The sequence below is a fragment of the Amphiprion ocellaris genome, chromosome 9, assembly GCF_022539595.1.
Source record: "Amphiprion ocellaris isolate individual 3 ecotype Okinawa chromosome 9, ASM2253959v1, whole genome shotgun sequence".
In the NCBI taxonomy this organism is placed as follows: Eukaryota; Metazoa; Chordata; class Actinopteri; family Pomacentridae; genus Amphiprion; species Amphiprion ocellaris.
In genome coordinates this window covers 37,367,470-37,391,524 of record NC_072774.1, presented here as the reverse complement: position 1 = coordinate 37,391,524, position 24,055 = coordinate 37,367,470, and the positions used below count along the sequence as shown (strand labels likewise).

The window sequence follows — 24,055 nt, the reverse complement described above, 5'->3', positions numbered from 1 at the left end:
AATCAGCCACAATAATTGGCCAGGCCGATAACTGATTCATCCCTAGTCTGTATTTATTCATAGCAGCAGTGAGACAGCAGTGACATCATGAAGTCAACTTGAAAATATATATTACTCACTGTTACCTGAATGGTCTTTTAACCCAAATAAATCGATGAGCAAAAGGCCAGCACAACCAAAACTATTGAAATAAAACAAAAATACCAGAATTATCCTTTAACACACACATCTCATTAGTGGAGGACAACATGCAGATGAGTGCAGTGTTAATATTAAGATTTTCTTCTCATTAATGAATTAAACTCTGCAGAAATACACAAAATGACAGCTATTTGGCCCCTGATGCATCCTGCACTCAGTAGCACACATCACAAAACTAGTTTTCCACACTGATGCAAACATCCCATTACATGGAAGATTTTTGGCTAACAGTAGAAAAACTCCAGGCCACCTTATGACATTCCAGCTCTGCGGACATTGTGTTCACTCGACTCCTGGCAGGGTGCCTCTCAAACAGTGATGGAAGCTGACCTTTCTCTTCCTCTCTTCAAACAACATGGCCTTTAAGATGCTTCTGACTCCGCATAATTCATTGATGGTGCCCTTCACATGAGTCTCTGAGGCTGTGCATCCAAACTCTGACCTGTCTGACAGCCTGGCAGAGTGGAGCAGGCAGGATGGATGGAAATGTCAACATCAGGCCAGCTCTGACAGGTAAGCTAATTTTGTGATCCACACATAGCATTGCCAAGCTGCATACATCCACATTTTCATATTCACCTGTGTTTTACCTCTAGCTGACAGCTGAATACACACAAACACAAAACACTGAATGTGATTTGGATGAGAAATAGCAAAGGCTCTCGAGCCAACAGAATATATTAGTAGAATATATTAGTTATAAATAGAGATACATTTGAATAAAATACCAGGGGAGATTAGCTGCAGTATCAAAGAAACTTATGCTGATGTTATGTTTTAGATAAAGTTTATTTTACGAGAACTCCCAGAAATGTAATCAGAATGTCTGTTTGTAAGACTACATGTTTGAAACCACTTTTCTAACACTGTGTGAATCTGCAGTAATGAATTTAAGGTCATCCAAGGGTAATAAACCAACTTGAGTTTCATTTTTATGGCTCTGAATTTTAGTTGACTGAACTCAGCATATTAATTGCTGACATCTGGAAACCTTGTGACACTGATTAAGACTGATCTACAAGGGCAAGAAGCATAGTTACTCCACCTAGGAACGCGGCAGTGTTATGTGATGATTGGTGTCAGTTTGTCTGTCTGTCCGTCTGTTCGTGACATTACTCAAAAGCAAACAAATGGATTTGGATGAAATTTTCAGGGAAGGTCAGAAATGACAGAAGGACCACCTGATTAGATTTTGGCAGTGATGCGGTTCATATTCTGGATCTACAGTTTTCTGTATCATTGTGAGATAGCGGCACAGCGTCACTGTAACCATGACAACAAGCGAACACTACGTCAGCTGCCTGCTGATGATCACATGATTGCGATCCTACTACAAATCCACAGCTGCAGACCACAAATTTTTTTAAGGTTTCATCTGTCAGAAATCATACAATGACTTAGCAGCCTTGGTGGAGTACTGCTCTCTGAGTGCTTTTCTTGGTATATATGGCAAGATTAGCAAGATTACTGAAATCAGGGATCGCTAACCAGGGGTATTCATACGTTATGTGGAAACATTAGCTGAATTAATTTGGAAAAACACTTTTTTGGTTAAATAAATGCAACCACATATCAAATGGGATAACAGTCTTCAATAAATGATTCAAATTTATATCAAAGTAAAGCTAAGGTTTAGTTATAAGCCAAAAGTTATGAGAAAACAATTACAGTGGTGAGCTAAATGTAATGGATAGCTGTTAAATGATGAAATAAACTAGTAGCCGTAGCCAACAGAAGTGGATAAATGTTAAACTTAATGTGGCATAAATTGTTAGAGTAATGGATAATTGGTTGAAATAGTTAAAAACTGGTTGAACAGCTGAATGTTTTCATTAACGAGTAGTGAAAAAAAGCAGCAGTTGCTAAACCTAGGGGACAGAAGTGAAAGTAGGATAAACTCATGAGCCAAGAGTAAAAGACAAAAATTCTACAGTTCTACAATTTCCTTTAGCAGACGCTTTTATCCAAAGCGATGTACAACTGAGAGTAGACACAACACAAAAAAGATCAAATAGTTGTAAAGTGACAGTTGTAATTGTTCAAAAAAAAAAGTAATGGATAGTCAAATGGTGTAAAAGTACTTTGGTTCTAAAGAGTGTTAAATGGCAAACTTCATGGAGTAGATACATTTGTTAGTAAATGGTTAAAATAGCTGGTCATTAAGGATAAATGCAGGAAATGTTTGCTAAATGTAACTCATAAATGGCAAAATTGGCTTAAATAAATAAATGAATGTTATTGTAAAATGTAAGAATAAAGCACTGAAGTGTCACTCCAAGTGGTGGAATGTATTCAAACTGACATAACCACTGAAAGTTCAACTGGACAAGCAAATTATTTTAATAATATTCAGTTAAATTTATCCAGTAGTGTCAGAAATATCCTGAATAATGTGAGTTCCAGTGGCAACAATCTGAACATGAGAGGTGGTTTTGCTGAGGGGCTGTTCCTCTGACAGGCGTGTGGGGGGCAGAATGTTCTGTCTAATGTACCCCTTGCTGATCTGAATATTTTATTTGTAGGTAATAATGTGCCTGATGATAATAATTCCTCATTGCACAGACCATGATCTCACCAATTACATGGTGCAGCAAATTACCTCCAAACAAATCAAAGTAAATACTCTCCAATCTGTAGATGAATCTAAATCAGAATTTAAAAAAACAGGGTTTCGTGTGGTTTAAACAAGGTTGGTAGTAATGTTTTTTCTTTTATTTTTTGCAGAATAAGTCTGCTGACCTTCAGCACAATGGCATGATCTCCACAAACACAAACACAGCTGCCTCTGGCATGTTGCATGGTGCAACACTCAGTATATTCCAGACAGTCAGATTTTGCAGAGAACTCCAGTCAGTTTTATTTATTAGACCAATATGACAAATGACATGGTTCCCTCAAGGGGTCTTACAATCTGTACAGCATATGACATCCTCTGCACTTAGACCCCTCGATGTGGATAAGGAAAAAGATACCACAGAACAAAACCTTTAGCAGGAAGAGAGGGATCCATCCTCGAGGACAGATTTTGAAAACTCTTCCAAGTTGTTGGGTCACAGCTGCTCCACATCTGTGGACCATGGACCAAACCATTGTACCTGGTGCACACAATAGCAAAAAACCTTCTAGTGCCTCAGTTGAGGAACGAGCACTCCTACCTTTAATACAAGGGCTCATAATGAGGAAAGCTCATACAAGGTTGCTTTAACAATGTGGTCTATCGTCTCTGACTAGTTACATAGACTTAATACAGTATGAGACTAAATGATCAGCAGTATATCAGGGCTTCTCTCACAGGTGCAAAGACTCTTTCTCTGGTCTGGTGTCATATCTACTCATTGCTTGCATACATCCAGTTCTCTTGTAGTCCTCCAGGATGGTGCCAGAAACTAAAGAATAGAAAGATTGACCAAAGCGGAAAGCCTCTGTGGGGAAGCAGTGCACAGCTGAGCCTCATCATCAGTCTGGCCAGCAGCCATCCCACTGTTGGGCCTCTTTCCTCTCTCCTCCCATCACAGTGTCTTTGTGTCTGAGAGGCGAGCCGGGATCACTGAGGGTTGGAGCCTCTTACAGAAGCCCCACTTTTCCCTTCTGGCATGAAAGACAATCAATAAGAAGCATTTTTCTTCATCTCCCTCTCCTGCTAGCTTTGTGAGAGACCCCCTGCCTGCGGGGCTTCCTCCACCTTTCTTCATCGTTTCATCCCAAATCCATCCATTCTCAGATGCGTATCTTTAGCCTTCAGCCCAGAGGCCAAACAGCAGCAAGGTTGCTTTGTCTCCACACTTGACTTCTTGCCTGGTCGAACCCATTTCATACTCTCATCTCTGTAATTTTCTACATTAATTATTCAGGCCCTTGCAGCCTATGAATATAAATCCATTATTTCTGCCCTGCTACACTCTGCTTCAATTAAGAGACTGCGGATGAAATTATATGGAGGGATGGCAGATCATCAGATTAAAGGATTCATGAGACCTCACGTCACTTTAAAATATTTATGCTAGCTATCCAATGAAGACATACACACATATACTGTAAGTAATTATTTAATGGCGATTGCAATATTGTTCACCTGTCAAGTACCAGGTAGGGCTTCCACAAATGTTTCATCTAAGTTGTTTTGGGAATTCGGTCTATGACTATCATGGACTTTCAACTAATTTTTCAGCCTTGCACTTGAGCTGTAAATGCAGGCTTTCATCTCACTAGTGTGAAAGGAACATTCCTGGGCTCATCTTGTGGATTTTCATGATGACTGCTTTGTGTCATTGTGTGATCTCCAGCTGGAGGCAGTCCAGTTCTAAAGAGACTCTGGCTACTGATGGATACACCTGGTTAGCAGTGGTGCAGGGCACACTGTGGAATTCAAATGTGACTTGACTGGTATTAATGGGCTCAATGTGTGTGTAGAAAACACAACACATTAGACTACTAGAATTTACCTTTGGGACATTGCAGGATGGAAGCAATGATTCATGCTGTTTCTACCACATTCTGATCCAGTTATCTGCGTGTGACGAATCATAGGCCAGACAACAAAGATAACTTCAGCATGGAATTGGAAATTTATCTTTAATACACTGATGTCAGTGTGCCTAATTTATATATAAGATATTCCTTAAAAAATAATACATATTTTATACCTTAACAAGCAGCAAAACACCTGAAAAGTAACACATGGTGCACTTGAAAGAGTCCCCTGTAGAATCCTAGAGGGGACTATATGAAGATGAAAATGTAAACTTGAAAAAAGGAGCTGGTAAATTAATTTTAAATGGAGTTTTTATTTTAATTTTGTGTTCAAAAATGTAATTCTTTTTTTTTTTTTAATTTGTGAATACAAACAAATGTCACATGAACTGAATTGTTTATATTGCATTTTAATTTTAAAAAATGTATTCAGATGTACACATGGTCAACTGTACAGGGGGGTACAACTTGAAAATGAAAGTCAAAAAATGAATTTTTTATATATTTTTATAGTACATCTTCTTATCCATACTAATTATCCAATTAGCTCTCACTTCAGGTGATTGACACTCTTCAGATATGGGCAACACTTCCTCTACTGTCTCCCCTGCTACCCAGTGTAAACACTACTATATGCCAGGAAAGGAGCTTCAGATGCAGCAGGATTTCATTAGTGAACTGTGATTGAAGTGCACGTGATGATGTTCTTCTATATGTCATGTTTGTTTTTTTATTTAGAAAATGTTGTCATTAACATTAAAGGCCTCATTAGGTTGTCTGTGTAGGGAAAGAAAAGGTAAAAATGACAACAGTCTCCTTCATGTCAGGAAGGAAATATGGAGGTGGTATGTAGCAGACTGGATGGATGGATGGATGGATGGATGGATGGATGGATGGATGGATGCCATGAACACTATGCAAAATATGTTCACATGTCCATCTAGAAGTCAGATTCATAATGGCCTAACTAGAAGATGTAAACCTGAAACATCTTGCTGTCCTTAGGAATGTTCTGAAATGTAACTGACCAACAACTACAGTACGCTTGTTACAACCACTTAAATGTCAGCAGATTTTCAGGATGCAATCAAAATATAGACACCCTCCTACAGCCACTGCTGACTGTTTCTGCATGTACATGATATGCAAGGAAATGGGTTTCCTGGACCACTTAAAATCCAGAGAAAAGACTATGTCCATTTGAAAGCTAGCCCGAGAAACAAGCTGGTGTGTTTGATAAGTTGGGGTTTTAGGTGATATTTACCCTATTGAAAATGCTCTACCTAATGCTTTTTTTCCTATTTCTTACTGTTATTCAATATAAAGACAGGAGGTCCTGTAGTGGTGATGTAGGACACAGAGTAGGAAGATTATCCCAATGGCTGCCAGTGGGACCATCCATAGCAAGCCAACACCAGTGACTCACCAGGAATATCCTCTCCAGCTGGTCCTGAATGTCCTTCATCCCAGGAAAGGCAGCCACTCCTTGGATCATCTCAATGAAAATACAGCCCACTCCCCTAAAAAACAGAATAATTCATTAAACACTGGCTCAGTTAAAATGTCCGGTAGTTTGTTTTAATTTGTCCTGAAATCTTTTACAAAAAAAGCACAGCAGAATTATAATTTTTTTTTAACAATTACCAGTTTGTTCTTAGTACACATCTAAATCCACAAAGAGCACAAAAGTGTTTAATCACCTCAAAGTAAAAGTCATTCTGAGGAGTATTGATTTTTTTTCCCTTCCTAATGGCAGTGAATGTAGGGAAAAAAAACCTTAGAAAATACCAAGTTCCATTCAGTGGAAAGGGAGAATGAACGAGGTGTGTGTGTGTGTGTGTGTGTGTGTGTGTGTGTGTGTGTGTGTTGTCAGCACTCATTTGTCAAAGGGCTATTGTTTTCTGACAGATTCACTTTCTGGCTCAGTGCACACTCCTTCTCAGAGCAGAAACATCAGCAATGCAAGGAGAGAGGGAGAGATTACCAGAAGTTCATCCTTCAAAACTTCTACATTCCCTCCATTTATTGGAATGAAAATGTTTCTTCTCTATGACACGACTATAACCTCGTCATTTCTGCTGGAGTGTAGTGAACTGTTTCACTGATGAACATGAATATGGGAGTATGGATGAAGGTTGGCTTGTGTTGCAATATTCTCTGTTTGATTCATTCCCATAATTTTGTCTAAAATTAGATGGCCCTGATAAAGTATCAGCATTAAGGTTGTTATGATCAGATTATGTATATCCAACTGAACTACAACATCTAGTGAGGAAAATGCTGAAATATTTAGCAAGTTGTAAATATATTGATACAAAATGTACTAATAATGTGTTTAGTGAAAATAAATGCTTATCCACCACATTACACTGTGCAGTAAGATATCCACTTGTAATGGCCATTTCAGGAAGCACTTGGTTAAGGCTGTGAAAAGATCATGTTTAATACTGAACATGTGACTTGAGACACAACCGTTTTTATTGACATCTAATCCAAACCCTCATCCTTGCCTAACCAATATGTTTTTGTTGTGTACACCACAGATTTAAATTTTTGTCTGGAAGTGAACCCAAGTCTCCGGTGGAAGGTTTGTGGACTTTGTGTGTCCACCATCCACCCCAACAACCCCCTGCCAACTCCAGTGCAATTCATAAATTGAAGACTTTATTCATTAAAGCATAAATTCTACGAATCTGACTGTACAGTGCACAACAAATCTATTGAGAAAAAAGTCGATATGTTCCTAAGAGCTTCAGTAGAAGACAACTGGACTTCTCTTTTTGGTTCTTGAAGACGTTTCACCTCTCACCCATGAGATTTCTTCATTTTTTCTAGTGGATATGTTCCTGGCTAGCTGAACAGCAAGTATTTCCTAATCATGTTCATTGATGTAAATGATAAGTGTATAGCAAACCTACAAAACAGTCCAAGGCTTTAAGGATGGTTATGAAATGCAGAGGATAGGCTCAGTGAAGGCAAAGGGGTGTGTGTCCACATATTTTGAGCCTTGAAGAAGGCAGAAACTCGACACCACATCACCAACTAGTCACGTCTGTGCAGATTCTAGTTGAAAATGAGGTCACCAACGCAAGCTGGCATTACTTTTATACAGTGGGGGGAAGTGGTGGCGAGGAGTGGATCTGACTTAGAACTTCAAGACACTTAGAAATCAAAAGTTAGACATGGCTTCAAAGCAGGCCACATCATACTGTATTGCAGAAGATGTGAAACTAGTGATTGAGACCATAAACTCATCAGTATGACGTTTACTGATGTGACGTAGAATTGTTTTCTCACAGACTTCTATATAATCAACTTCTTCTTGCAACCAGAGGAGTTGGTCCCTGCTGGCCATTTGACATAATGCAGGTTTAAGTGACTTGGATCCACTTCTAAGGCAAAGAGGCTACATCCATCGAGTCTATGCTCTGAACAGAATCTAGTCTAACACTACAATGCACCTAAATGTACTTTGGAAAACAACTTAGATGTAAGCGTAATTTATAGAAGTCAACTTTCTATTTTCATATCCCGTACAACATTTAGATTGGTAAAACCGTCTTGATAAATGAGATCCAGCACTCTCCTTTCACCTCTGTTCATGTTCCTAAATAGAACCAAATCCATACGATATGATACAATCCATGCATAGCAATGATGCGTGCTATGTACTGGGAGAAACTGATGAAGCCTTTGTGTTCCCGTCACCAGGCCATGGTGAGATATTAAAATATATGTATTTTGTTGTTATATGTTTCCTGATCAGAACTGTAAATTACAGAGTGAATGACATCCTTATAATGACGACATTTTACAGAACCTGTTTTAAACATTCTCATCTTCCCCTCTCCTGTTGCAATAGAAATGAAGCACAACAATTCCACGTCCATTTAGTCATGGTAGTACTAGGCCAGGGCTGTCCAACTCATTTTAGTTCAGGGGCCATATACAGCCCAATTTGGTCTCCAGTGAGCCGGACGAGTAAAATCAGAGCATAATAACCTATAAATAACAATAACTCCAAATGTTTCCCTTTGTCTTAGTGCAAAAATGTACATCCTGAAAATGTTCACACTTTAGGAACTATATTTTTTTATTTTTACAAAACATTATGACCATCCTTAAATTTCTTAAGAAAAGTACGTTCAGTTTCAACAATAATATGCCTCAGTTTATCATTTCCATGTGCATTACAACGTAAAGATCACAGTGTATCTACGAAGGAACAACACATTTAGTCTCAGGTATCTGAACTGAATAATACAGTATTTTATTTTATGATTGAAACAACTCAACGTCTAGAAAATATGAAAAAATTACAGTTTTACAAATTTACAATTTGCAGTTAATGTCTTCTCTGGAATTTTTATACTATGCAAAGTACTGTGGACCCTTTGGCGGGCTGGTTTTGGCCCGCGGGCCCTATGTTTGACAAACCCGTACTACGCAGTCTCTTCACATAAGCCACGCCCAGCAGCCTTTTAAAAATGGCATTGAGTTGTGTTTTACTACGTGATGCAGCCTGGCCCTGGCACAGGCATCTTCAGGCTGAGCTGACATACACGTCAGGTTTCAGTATACAGTAGAAATATTGATAACAACAGCTTTAAATAGTTGCTAATCCTAAAATATTCTGCTGGAAAGTATCTTGGTAAGACAAAATTCAATTTTTCCAGTACATTTCTTCATCAGGTCAGGTGTGTTTTATGCTATCATGACTTCACAATCATGTCCACTCTGGCTTCCACCCCAGTTAGTCAGAAAACCACTACATTATTCAGGAAATGTGTGAAGCAAGTGATTCTGTTAAGGAACAGTACCAGTGCATCCTGAGGCATTTTGTAGAGAAAATTGTATGTACTTTTCACGGTTAGTTATGATTTATTTAGAGTTAAAGGGCAGCCAGAAAACATGCAGGGGAAGGCAGAAAATATTAAAAATTTGGTCTGAACTGTGGCAGCAACTATATACAAATATATGTCTACAATGCTTGTAGGTACTTTTATATGTACAGCTGTGCAAAAGTGTTGAAATTTATTGTGTAGTCAACATGTTTATGGTAACATCTGATATCAATTTTATTTATCACACAATATTCACTTCATTTAAATACCATTGTTTTGCTCATTTAATTCTATTCCTATTGCTCAATGCAATTATTGCCTTTTAGTACACGGTATGTGTTTGCAATATAATGTTTTAGCACCGTAGTAACAGTAATTAGACGGCGGTAGAGGTGCTGCGACTGCAGATCTTGGGGAGTCAGTCACTGAGGCCAGCTGTACTCCTTAAGTTTTAGTACACAGTAAATTAGCTTCAGTAAATACAAGGCTGTTTTCTCACAGACATTTAATGAACCCTTCTGATAGCAGCAGACCTGCCTGAAAGGAGACGCGATGGGAAAGCAGACAAACAAACACATTAGAAGTGTTCACAACACTGAACACACTGTCGTCTCATGGTCATCCTTCAAGAGTTGGGCATGAGAGAAGGAAATTCAAAGTCTTTACATCTTATTTTAAAATAGTTAATTTCTTATTTTTTTCACAGTAAAGAAAAAATATCTTGTCACACACCAGATGCACTCGGTTATTCTGCTTTTTTTTCTGGGATATTTGATCTTGAGTTGTTTTACTGAGGTGTTAATTCGTGTTTCTGAATAAGAAACAGTGTGACTAGTGAGGCACACAGTGATCATTGAGCTTTAAGCATATTTAACTTGACTTTTTGACATTTTCGTGCTGATATGAAGCTACACAAGCTAATCTAAGCTGTCTGAATAGTAGTGATAACTTTAGATTATTTTCCTTAGTGGCTGGATTTTACTGCTATCTTAGGAAAAAAACTATTTTTTTTGGCTTGAAATTAGCTAATTTCCCTCGTTATGTGTTTTTGAACCTCTCTATCTACCAAAGAAGCTATTCCATTTCATAAGCTTTGACATTCACATTTTCAATCTGCCCGTATTAAAGAACCATAATGTAAATGACCCCCTGGTGTGGTCAAGCTCATCTTCAAGCTCTGTTTTATCCTAGTATGGAATGTGAAGCAAGTCCAGGAGATAAGCACAATTCTGCCATACTTCTGCATTACTCGTGTATTAGATTTCACTAGGTTTGGTTTCTTCAAGAGATTTTTTGACAACGGAACAAACACAAAAGCATTTTCCTTTAAGATGAGGAGGTCTTGCCGGCCGTGCTGCATACCATAACTACACCTGTACATTATTGAGTATCTGACTGATAGAAGCGTTAGCTTTGATTGACAAACGTGTCTCAGAGTTGCAGCTCTGTGAAGTGCTGTGAAGGTGAAAAAAGAGCAGTTCCTTGCCCATCTTGGATCACATCTTTGCTCCTCACAGCCTGTAGTCTGCTGTGATGGATGCTTCTCATGGCAGGAAGACAGATCTCTACAACCTTTTGGTTCTGCTAGGGATGCTTCTTCATGGACGACTGCTTCCTAAGTGACCGAGGTGAGTGTTCACATGCATGTCACAGGGTGACTCTCAGTGGAATGGAACGGCACCCTGTGGATTTGACCACCTGCAAATACCCTTGAAGCAGACCTGCTATCCCTCTGCCTCCGAGACCCCCAAAACCCCAGCTGCTCTTTAATTGGATGCTGCAGAATACAGCTGGGGTTCCTGGAATTTCCCTGCTGACTGCCTGTCCAGACAGAAGGGGTCACCACGGCTCAACTAACTAGGACCAAGTGTAAAAGTAGGTTGTCTCACGGCATTTCAGTCTTGTATCCAGATAAAAACTGCATTTTTGTCCCCCTAAAATGGATTGTTTCCTAAACAGTGTGTCAATGTGAAGACACTGATTTGGCATTGATGCATGTGTGAGTGGACTTTGGGGAGCTTTGCAGAGATTCTGTCATATTGCTGACAGCAGTTAGTGGCAGCAGTGAGGAAATTCGAGCTTTTTCTGCCACTAAACTCTAAAAATGAAGATTAAGAAACACGAGGAGATCAATAATAACTCTTTTCCTACTTTCTGGGGCTCATTTTGGAAAAGAAGCACTGCTACAAAGACATATGCTCAAAACTATTTTTTTTTTTTATTGTAGGGCTTCTATATGCCTATTTTTCAGAGGAGAAAATAACTATCTAGATTTTAAACATGGGGCCACCTCTTCTGAAATCTGCTCCAGTTTCCAACAACAAGGTTGCACAAAAGGAGTTTTGAAGTTTACATGTCTTAACAAAGACATAGTCAAAGAATCCAACACCAGTTCAATGGTTTCTAGAAGTCAATATAGTTTTGTGCTTTACTGTTAACATGATATTAATCTAACCATACTATAGCATTATCTCCAGTTAAAAGCTTTCCATAAACCTGCTGTCATTACTGTGAAGTAAAATTTGAAGTTTGTGAAACAGAAGTAAAGAACACTGAAGAATCTCTTTCCTAGAGCGGGGAAAGATTCCTCCATCTCTGCAGCACACTTGTTTTCCTTCTCGTGTTCCAGCACTGGCAGCAATTCTACTCAATTTCATTTCAAATCTTATCTTTTCAAGATGATGGATCAGATAAAGCTTAATATAATCTCCACAAAAAATATTAACATCCAGGAGAGGCTGTTCTTGGCTAAAATTTAATTTTATATGAACTGAACATGGCCTCAGATGAACCACTTTTATTAAAAAGTTTGATTTGTGTTCTTATGTCCGTCTTGTTGTTCAGCCAGTACAATTTATTAATGATTGCATTTTGTTTTCCTGTTTCCTTGATAACTTGCTGTACACATGGTACAAAATTGTGTACATTTTCAACATAATCAATAACGTAATTGTTTTATACAGTAGAAATGGTACGTTTTCTCAAACAAACTAATAACTTTCTCATACATATGCCTCAGAGTTTTGGAAACAGATGTAATATCCCTATCAAGTGAGATGAAACCAACATGAACATTTGCTGCAGAAGGTCTTATGAAAGCAACAGCAATCAACACCACATCATGCTCTACAGGTATTCCACTTCAGTGCAAGGCTTTGTGAGCGTCAGGTAGTCACAATGTGAATGAGCGTAATTTTCAAATAACAAGATTTGAAATTACAATAACAATGTCATGTTGTGGAAAAGGTGAAACTTTTAGCTGGCAGATTTGACAACTGTTGCAAGAAATGTGACTCAACCATGGCTAACAAGCCTTCTGTTCTGTGAGGACACGATACAATGTCTACTGTTTTCTAGGATATGTATAAGCTCTCTTCATGCCAGAACTTTTTGTGCTCGACCAAAGATGGTCTCTTTGACAAAAAAACAATGCACCACTACGGATCATTTATGGTTGAGAAGGTAAAACGGATGTGGACTGTATGGTATGGTTTTATTTGATTGTCGACATTTTCTGATTTGAAGTGCTGGTTATCAGTTGGCTTCGTAGTTAAGGTTGGTATGTTAATTGTGGCTTTATTTTTTATGTAAATTAAATATATTTTGCTACTGAAGTCCATAACTTGAAACCTGGGAAAATCCACAAGGTATTTTCAATATTGTCTGACATTTTGGAGACCAAACAACTGATGATCCTCTTTCTTTCTCAGCCAGTTCTCTCTGTTTTCTCTGTTGCACTTGAGGAGATCAGGCAGCAGAAATAATACAGCAGGAAATGTGCTGATCAGGAGATCACTTAAGAAACAAACTTCCTGCATCCACAATTTATCAGATTACAAACTTGCCACACGCCATTTTTAACACACTATCACTGTTACAAACATAGCTGAAGTAATCCACAGAAGCCAACTTTTTGTAGCTCATTTTAAGCAAGAGGAACTGAAAACAGTTTGCATCACACACACGTGGGTTACCATGCCCTACACCAGGTTCTACATCTATTGTTCAAAACAGTTACATTATATGCAAAATGCTTTTAATCTAGCTGAAAATGCACCATCTGTGGGTAAAAATATAAACTTCACTTCAGGTTTTGTGTTATGAAAGCAGACCATTCTGTCCAGTTGGCTTTCTTATCTTAATTTTCAACTGAACTTGCTAATTTTGGAAAGAAAACAGCATTTATGAATTTTCCACCAATAATTTAGAGCTACTTAAACATATATTGCTCTCTGTGGAGAAGACGTTTGATAATTTTCAAAGGCTGGCCACAATAAGACTTCAATCAGATGTTCTTCACACATTGCATTGTATAGCTTTTTCATCCATATCCCAAGTAGCTCCACCTATGCGTGTAGTAAGTGTGAATGTGTTGTGTGTTTTTGCCAGATCTGCACTGTGAGCAGGGTAAAAGAGTAGCCAAGAAAGCAAAGCTAAGAAACAGTCTACAGTACACTGCAGAGGACACAGCCTCAGGTGAGGATAAGCTGCCAATAAATGACTTTTAATTGGTTTTTGTGTACTTCATGATTTGTTTTCTGGGTTCCCTCTGGCAGAAGGAGATCTATATCTTGATGGGACTACCTGAATAAATCAAGGCTCAATTACACACACACAGGTTAGAGGTTAGGAGTACCCACCACATGTCCAGACAGGTGGAGTAGTCCGTGGATCCCAGCAGGACATCTGGAGGCCGGTACCACAGGGTCACCACCTCGTTGGAGTAGGTATGGCTGGGGACCGACTTGGCCCTGGCCAGGCCTGGGGGGACACAACACAGCAACTCAGTCTCAGAAAGCATTATCATTGAATGACCTCCACCTGGCTTCTGAAAACAAAGCAGAAAACTGGAGAGGAGCAGTCAGACTCACTGCAGCAGCTGACATCTGGTTATTCAGACACACCTATACACAATGTGGGATAAATAGATAAAATTTGAGGTCCTGTGTGGGTAAAGTAAGTCACTGGAGCATGGAAACACAAAGTACTGCACATAACATCTGAAATTATGAATTGGCAGATTAATAATGTGTGTGTGCAACAATCCAGCAGGAGGACAGAAATATCGCTACGGGTTTTAAGACAATAGTAGACCCCAGAAACCGCTATACTTAGGAACGTATGAATGAATTAAACAGTGATATATTTGCTGTGTTAGAAAATGATTTATCCGCTGTGGAGCATATGTGCTCAGCAAATTCAAGATTATAAAATACTGTCCTTTTTTCTGTTGTTAATGCCAGTATCATCACTCAATGCTACGTTGACTGCACACAGTTCAGAATCGGTTTCTGAAGTCTGACAATGTGAGTCCCATCTGAAACAAAATCGAAGTGCTATAAACTGAGTAAAACAGTAAGCGAAGACATGGGACTGTTGTTGAACACGACAAAGACCAAAATCATGGTTGTTGATGATTGCCACAGTGGTTCACATAGAATCTTTTCTCTGGACGGCGATGTAATAGAAGAGGTAGCAAGCCTTGACTTCCTGGGTTCGGTCATCAACACAAAAAGGAAATTGCGAATAAGAGATCAAAAGAAGACTAGCAATGGCCCGAAGTATCGTGCAAAACATGTCCAAGCTATGGAAAAGTAAGCTTCCTTCATCCCTCAAGGTCAGACTCCTGAGGTCAACAGCCTTTGCAGTGGCATCATATGGCTCCTTCAACAAGGACCAGATCATTACAGTCACATAAGTACCAATGGTCAGTGGAGGGATAATTATGAACTAGTGACAGGGTATAAGGGATTGCATGGAACAAGTCTGATCAATGCAAACTAACCCAGCAAGAACAGGTGTAAAAGGATCTGCACATCATCTTGGTGCCTGATACCAATAGTAAAGAATACTTTTCTGGGAAAAACAGCAGACCAGTTAGTATCTTGCCCATTTTGAGTAAAATAATGGAGAAAATAGCATATGATCAAATCAATTTATACTTTTGTAAAAATGGACTGAATTCTTCGTTGCAGCATGCTTATAAGAACAGGCACTCCACAACAACAGCCTTGGCTCAGATGACTGATGATTGGATGAATTATATTGAGGACAAAAAATTAGTTGAAATCGTATTATTAGATATGAGTGCAGCGTTTGATTTACTGGATCATGATTTACTGTTGGAAAAAATAAGAGCTTACGGGTTCCAAAACTCTGCTATTCAATGGGTTAAAAGTTACCTTAGCAATAGAGAGTTTACTGGGTTTTTCAATGGCAGCTATTCTGAGTCAAAGAGCCTTTCTTGTGGAGTGCCACAAGGGAGCTGTCTTGGTCTGCTGCTGTTTTCCATTTTTACAGATGAGTTACCTTTCATCTTGGAGAATGCCACCATTGTTTTGTATGCAGATGATTTAAGTATTTATGTGTCCGATCATAACTTGGTGAACCTGAATACCACACTGAATGAGGAGTTAAAATTAATAGAGGATTGGATCAATGAAAATAGGTTAGTAATTAATGCCAAAAAAACTAAATGTTTGTTAATAGGATCACCCCATCTATTAAAAGATTCTCCTGTGCTGAATGTGTCTATTGGAGGCTCAGTCATTGAACAAGTTGTTGAAGCTAAGCTTTTAGGCGTTAAGGTGGATAATATGCTCTCGAGGAATAATCAGATCACATATATATTGAATAAATTTGGTAAAAGTTTGGCTATGGTTCGCCATTGCAGTAAATGCATACCATATAGTGTGAGGAAAATATTACTTGAATCAATAGTTTTGTGCCATTTAGATTATTGTTCTATGATTTGGTCAGCTACAACAGAATCAAACTTTAATAAATTACAGGTGGCACAAAATAAAGCTGCTCGGCTTGTTCTGAGCTGTTCTTTCAGAACAAGCATTGAGGAGATGCATCATCGATTGGCATGGCTGCATGTAAAAAGAAGAGTACATTATTCCCTTATAAAATTTATTAGAAAAATTATGATCACAAAAGCACCAGAAATACTTTATAATAAACTCACTTTTTTCAGGGATGTCCACCGGTATTCAACACGTCAAGCAGATGAGGGGCGTTTTTTGCTACCTGCCTGTAGAACCAATCAGTCACAGAGGACGGTGCGCTACAGGGCAATGGTGGCATGGAACTCACTACCACAGTTCTGGTGGAACTTACAGTTGTCCCTCTCAACCCGCCCGGCCAGCAGGCAGATGGGTCCCCCCACATTAGAGCCGGGTTCTGCTCGAGGTTTTTTTCCCTGTTAAAAGGGTGTTTTCCTTGCCACTGTCGCCTTTTGGCTTGCTCTGGGGGTCAGGCATATGGGTTCTGTAAAGCGTCTCGAGACAATTTGACTGTAATTGGCGCTATATAAATAAAATTGAATTGAATTGAAATTGTACGTGACCACCTTTTGCAAAAGGTTGAGATTATTTCTACTGACTCAAGAATAACCAGAAAATGGGTATTCAGATTATGTAATTAAATGCTAAATTAGCTATTTTTGCTTGTTATTGTTTGAATAAGCATGTCTATAAGACCTGACTTTTTAGGTGTTAAGTAGAGCTACCTGAGATTTCTTTGTTTTGTCTTTTTAATGTGTGAATTATTTAATTTCTGTTTGATTGTTGTTTTGTTATTTTTTTGTTATTTTCTTTGTCAAAGTATGTAATGTCTGGTTGTATGTGCATCCTGTTTTTGTCTGCCTGTCATGGCGCAACTGTGTTTGTGTGGAGAAGTTTAGACCCCAGGAAGAATAGCTTCTGTCTGTATGGTAGCTAATGGGGATCTAAGTAAATAAACAATCAACAAAACCACTATATGCCTGCAGAGGTCTTGTAGAGTTCAGGCCACAAGCGTTGGAGCTGTTGTGGCAGCGTGTGATGGACCAGTGTCATCGTAAAGATTTGGCTTATTACTGACAATCAAAAAATTTTCACAATGAAGTTTTTCTTTTTAGACAAAATAACTGATGTTTGCCTGGTGATGTTGACAGTTTAAAGACCACCTCAATAAATGCTTGTGAGGTTGCAATAACCCTTTTTCCAGCGTACATCTTTTAAGCAATCATATTGAAAACTCCTCTTGGCAGACCTGTCTTTATTCTGACTTCTGTACATTCAACCGCAACAAGCCAGAGATTGCCTCTTCAAATGGAAATCATGATGGAAGACCTTTGAGGTTTCCATGTGACATGAATATCAGTCAGACGAATCCAAAGGACACAAAACGCTTGTTTCCTTCGAGTGAATTGGATATTATTGGGCATATTTGTTTCTTAGTGTCTTTGTCTTTTCTGTTTTTGCAACAGGTTCTGGGAGAAATGTCATTTCATTTCCGTCTATGTCCTGTACAGATAGCAGAATTGACAATAAAGCTGACTTTGACTTTTGACTTTGATTTAAACCAGACTATGGTTAATACTACAGCCTGCCGTTGTGAAAGACACAAAGAGTACTGAATTTTAAAAACTTCTCTGGGGTTTTAATATTAAGTGTATGTGCTCTCCAGGTTGTTCCAACCCTGTTCTAGCATTTATCCATGTAGCAACACACACCCGGTCCTCCCATGGAAGCTAATGGTAGAGCAGAGTGCAGATGCAGTGAGCTTTAATGAAGCTGATGGAATTACCTCTTTGTCTCTTCCCAAGTGGTCAAAGGGCTTAATTAAAGCATTTAGCTTAGTAAAAAAAGGACTTCCTGCCCTGCTGCTACTCCCCTGTGTGTGGGAGGAAGAGGGGCAGAGGAGAATAAATGAGAGGAATGAAGGGGTATTTAACATTTCCTTGTGTCAGAACACCCACAGGAGAAAGGAGTTTCAGCCGGCATTCATCACAGTCGAGCTCTGTAATTTCCACGCACTGATCTAACAGAACAGATAGCATCAGGCCATGATCGCTGAGAGCCTATCATTTCCACAGCAGTCATCCTGCTTGTATGTGTGTATGTAGGGGGTGTCAACGGAGACAACATGGACTCATTGTAAAAGCAAGTGCACTAGCAGGAGGCTGGCCTGTTTGAAGCATGGACAGGAACAGTACAGAGTGGGAAGAAAGCATGTCTGGGGAGAGAAGGACCACAAAACCATGTGGCATCTTACGGTTCCCAGCATACCTGTCAACAGTTCCGCTACAAAAATACTATAATAAAGGCAACAAAGTGACACAGAATTAAATTGAATTGGTTCTAGTACTGTGAATGTGAGTGTGATTGCTTGTCCCTATATGTGTCCCTGTGACAGACTGTTACCTGTCCAGGTGTCCCCTGTCTTCACCCTCAGTCAGCTGAGATAGACTCCAGCCCCTTGCAACCCTAATGAGGATTTAGGTGTGTATAGATAATGGATGGATGGTTCTAGTACTGAATAGGCTCATTATATGAGTCGTACTCCTAAACCATACAGTAGCTTTACTAGCTACAGAAACTTTCTGAGTATTAGTAGGCAACAAGTGTCCTTTTTCAATTTAAAAACTAGTAGTTCTCTCTTCTTCTTTGTCTGTTATATTTTGTTCTGTGATAACTGTCTGCATGTAGATAGACAAAATCAGGATTTCTGATCCAATCTAACCTCCATTTCACTAGCTTCATTAACTCAATGCAATATCTCATCAGAACGTTTTTCATTTATCTTTAGGAGTAATAAAGCTGCTTTCTGGGGTTTATTTTCCATATTCTGGCAAATATAACATCTACAGTTAAAAATGCTCTGTTCCAAAGATGCATTTGTAGTCATTAGCATGAGAAAAAATGGTATTTTGAATACATTTCTTTTACTTTAGAAAAAAAAAGGGGAAGTTCTAGTTTCACTTTCATTTTCTAAATTTCCAAGATGATACCCGGTCTAGGGAGCTCAAAGACTTCCACATCTGTACACAGAATTCAAGACGTGAGAGTTCTAGTCAACATGTTCATGTCCAAATGCTAAAATGTTACTTTTACTGTTATTGTTTAGGCCAATGCAGCAATAACTTACAATATGAGCGATGTGCTGCTCATGATGTCATGTCATTAGGCTGCTGTCATTACTGTTTTTTGGATAAAAGTATTTTAATTGAAATGATCTCATTTGTTGGAAATAAACGTTGGATCAACAATCATGGCATTTCAATGGTATTGGCATCGACTGGCAAAGTTTTTGTATCGTGACCTTGCCCTGCCCTTCTCCTTCAAAACCCCACATGTTCTGCTGCAATGGAAGGTACTGCTTCAAAGGCCTGAACTGTAGACTGATCCATGAACACACACAGACCTTTAGCCACCTTAATCTGCTGTGGTTCTCCACCTGACCTGCCATCCTGTCCTATAACAACCAGGATGAAGGTCACAGGTGAATTATACATCACTATCTCACACACAGCACCAGGAATCACCAAATAAACTGAGGAAGAGGTGGGCTGGAAGAGGAGGAGGAGGTAGATGAGGAAGACAGAATGAACAAGGAAGAATGGGAGTACTAAAATAGATCCTATCCCCAGGGGAATCAGCCCACTGTTTCACCTTTTGAAGTTCATTTGGATTTAAAGGAATGAATGAATGAATGAATGAATGAATGAATGAATGAATGAATGAATGAATGAATGAATGAATGAATGAATGAATGGTTTTATTTCGGTTACAAGATTATAGTACAAAAACTTCATTTTGTGCGTTCAAAAAAATATATTATACATTCTTGCAAGACGCTTTTTTTTCTTCTCCCTCTTCCCCCCCACAAAAAGGAGGATGAAAAAGAAAGGAAAAAAGACAAAAAACAAACAGAACAAAAAACAAAATAATCAAACAAAAAATATACATATATATATACAATAATATTATATATTATAATATATATTATAATAATAATATATATATATATATATATATAAATATATATATATATATAATTATATATATATATTATAATATATATATAATATAATATATATTATATATTTTTTTCTTTTTTTCCTTCCTTTTCCCACCTCCTTCTGCCCCCCCAAAAGATCTACAGTTTCAACTCATCACTAAGTCCATTCCATAAAATAACCCCCAAATGTGAAACACATCTGTATTTAACATTAGTTCTTATATGACCTCTTTCAAAGATACCCTGTCCTCTTAAATTATAATTTTTTTCTCTTAATTAAAAAAAAAAAAAAAATGTTGAATACAGGTAGGAAGACTTTTATTCTTTACACGAAATAGTATTTCTAATGTTTTTAAATATACAATATCTAAAAATTTCAAGGTGCAAGATTCTATAAATAGTTTATTAGTAGTTTCACAGTAGGAAGCTTTATTTATTATTCTAATAACTCTTTTCTGGAGTTTAATTATAGGGTCTATATATGTTCTATATGTATTTCCCCAAACCTCAACACAATATGTCAGATATGGCATTATAAGTGAGAAATACAAAATACGCAGACCTTTCTTATTCAAAAAATCCCTAGTTTTGTAAATAATACCAATACTTTTAGATAATTTCTGTTTTATATATTCTATATGTGGCTTCCAACTGAGTTTATAATCTAAAATTACTCCCAAGAATTTGGTTTCATATACTCTTTCAATTTTAACTCCATTTAGGATTAATTGAGTTTCACAATTAGCCCTAACACCACCAAATACCATAAATTTGGTTTTATTTTCATTTAATGATAACTTATTGATATTAAACCATTCCTTTAACCTGATCAACTCTTTTTCTACTGTTGTCAACAATTCCTTAATGTCTGGTCCTGAACTAAATAAATTTGTATCATCTGCAAATATAATAAATTTCAGCTTATTAAGTACTGTACCTATATCATTCAAATAAAGTATAAATAGCTTAGGTCCTAATACTGAGCCCTGTGGAACGCCACAGGTTACTTTTCTAAAATGTGACACAGCATTGTTAAATTTTACATACTGAAACCTATTATTTAGGTAACTTCTTATCCAGTTTAGTGTAACACCTCTTATACCATAATGCTCCAATTTCTGCAGAAGTAAGGAATGATTAATTGTGTCAAATGCTTTACGCAAGTCCACAAAACTCCTACAGCGTGTTGTTTCTTATCAATAGCTGTAGATATATTTTCTACTAATTCCATCACTGCTAAGGATGTTGATCGGTTACTCCTAAACCCATATTGATGGTCACTCAGTAACTCATATTTCTCCATGAAAGCATCCAGTCTATTTACAAACAGTTTCTCAAGTATTTTTGAAAACTGAGGCAGCAAAGACACGGGTCTGTAATTTGATAAAATGTGTTTGTCACCATTTTTATAGATTGGTACCACCTTAGCCATTTTCATCCTATCAGGAAAAATACCTGTTTGAAAGGATTTGTTACATATATAAGTAAATGGTTTGAGTACACAGTCCATTACTTCCTTTATAAGTGACATATCAATAGAATTATCATCTGTAGATTTTTTAATCTTGAACTTCCGGACCACTTCTAATACATCACTTTCACAAACTCTACCAAGGAACATTGAATTCTTAGTGCTGAATGCAAACTCATAATTATGGTCTACATCGCTAATTTCCCTTGCTAAATTTGGGCCTACATTAACAAAAAAATCATTAAACTCATTAGCAATTTCCTTATTATTTTCAATCATTGAATTGTCATTATTTACAAAAAATGTTGGAAAATCATTTTGACTTCAATTTTTTATGATACTTTTGAGCACTCCCCAGGTCCCCTTAATATTATTTTTTGTGTTATAGTAGCAGTTGATCATAATGGTCTTTTTTTGCAATCTCATAATAGATGTCAATTTGTTTTTATACTTTTTGTACTTGTCCTCCTTATCCTTTGCTCTCTGTGTGATAAATTCCCTGTAGAGCTTATTTTTCTTTTTACAAGCTTTTTCCAACCCTTCTGTTAACCATGGTTTTCTCTGCTTTTTTGGATTTGGTCTATATTCTTTCAATGGGCAATGGCGGTCATAAAAAAAACAAAAATGTATCTAAAAAAGCATCATATGATTGATTGGTATCTTCCACATAAACTTCTTGCCAGTCATGATTTACCAGATCTTTCTTGAGTGCCATGATTGCCTCTGGTGATTTTGTTCTAACTAAATTACTAGTCTGTGTATTTGTTCCTATGTTTTCCTTTTTCTTCATTTTTAACACAGCAAAGACAGGCAGATGATCACTTACATCAGTCAGTATTAACCCACTAACTATTCTCACATCGATTACATTAGTAAAAATATTATCAATCAATGTTGCAGCATCTTTGGTTATTCTGCTCGGATTTACAATTAATGGATGGAAACTCAAGCTAAACATAGTATTAATAAATTCTGCAGTTTTCATATGATCATTAGATTTTAATAAATCAATGTTGGGCTGCACAGTGGCGTAGTGGTTAGCACTTTCGCCTTGCAGCAAGAAGGTCCCTGGTTCGCCTCCCGGCTTTCCCGGGATCTTTCTGCATGGAGTTTGCATGTTCTCCCTGTGCATGCGTGGGTTTTCTCCAGGTACTCCGGCTTCCTCCCACAGTCCAAAAATATGCTGAGGTTAATTGATTATTCTAAATTGCCCGTAGGTGTGAATGTGAGAGTGATTGTTTGTCTCTGTATGTAGCCCTGTGACAGACTGGTGACCTGTCTAGGGTGTCCCCTGCCTTCACCTGAGTCAGCTGGGATAGACTCCAGCCCCCCCGCGACCCTAGTGAGGATTAAGCGGTGTATAGATAATGGATGGATGGATGGATAAATCAATGTTGAAGTCACCACAAACCAAAATAGTCTTATCATTATGATTTTCATATAATTCATAAATCTTCTTTTTGAATTGATCAATACATGACCCTAGTGTTCTATAGATGCAACTAATTAAAATGTTTTTGGATCGATCAACCTCAATTTCAATGGTTATACATTCCATCAATTATCAATAACCATGGTCATACCCCTAATAACTTTACATTTAAAAGCAGACATCATGAACAGGGCCACGCCCCCAACCCTTTTATTGCCCCTGTTTTGCCAATACATTTCATATCCTTCTAATCCATCCTGTAAATCTTTTTCATCACTCAACCAAGTCTCTGAAATTGCTATTATAGTAAACTTGTGTTGAAGCTGTTGAAGGTAATCTTTAATTTTGGTGAGATTACTGTAGAGACTCCTACTATTAAAATGAATCACTGAGAACCCCTCCATCTTCATACTGGAATTAAACTTATCTTCTGAATAATATTCACAGTTCATGTCAATGTTCTCGTAGAAGTGGATCTCTGGATCAAAGTCCTTTTCTAACACACAAGGCCGATGATCTTTAAAGTAAAAACACTTAAAATCTGTGTATTTACTCATTTTTTCCATATTTGTCCCTCACAAGCAGTATTTGGCATATACCTATATTTCACAACAAAATAAATACCTGACCTCCCTCCATTATTCCACCTCTCCACCATATGATTCATCAGTTTCATTTGTATCAGTCCAGCTCTTTAATGTCTCTGACTACTATCACTCTAGCCTGTTCTGGTGTGCCATTTAGTCGTATCATTATTTTGCAGTTCCTTGTCCAAGTGTCTTGTATCCGCTTTTCCTTTTTCAGGATTCTAGCTTGTCTTGCAATTTCACCATTTCTCTTAGTCAGATG

General features: G+C 37.8%; 1 protein-coding gene across 3 annotated transcripts in view; it reads right to left on the bottom strand.

Moving 5' to 3' along the window:
* The window catches only part of cdk14 (cyclin-dependent kinase 14), a 241,646-nt gene that overhangs the window by 87,327 nt on the left and 130,264 nt on the right, over positions 1-24,055 (bottom strand). For all 3 annotated transcript variants that reach the window (XM_055013998.1, XM_055013999.1, XM_055014000.1), the window contains 2 exons: positions 14,156-14,276; positions 6,098-6,191 (listed from right to left, as the gene is read on the bottom strand). In XM_055013998.1, the coding sequence (XP_054869973.1) occupies positions 6,098-6,191; positions 14,156-14,276 (215 nt within the window). The remainder of the gene's footprint in view (positions 1-6,097; positions 6,192-14,155; positions 14,277-24,055) is intronic.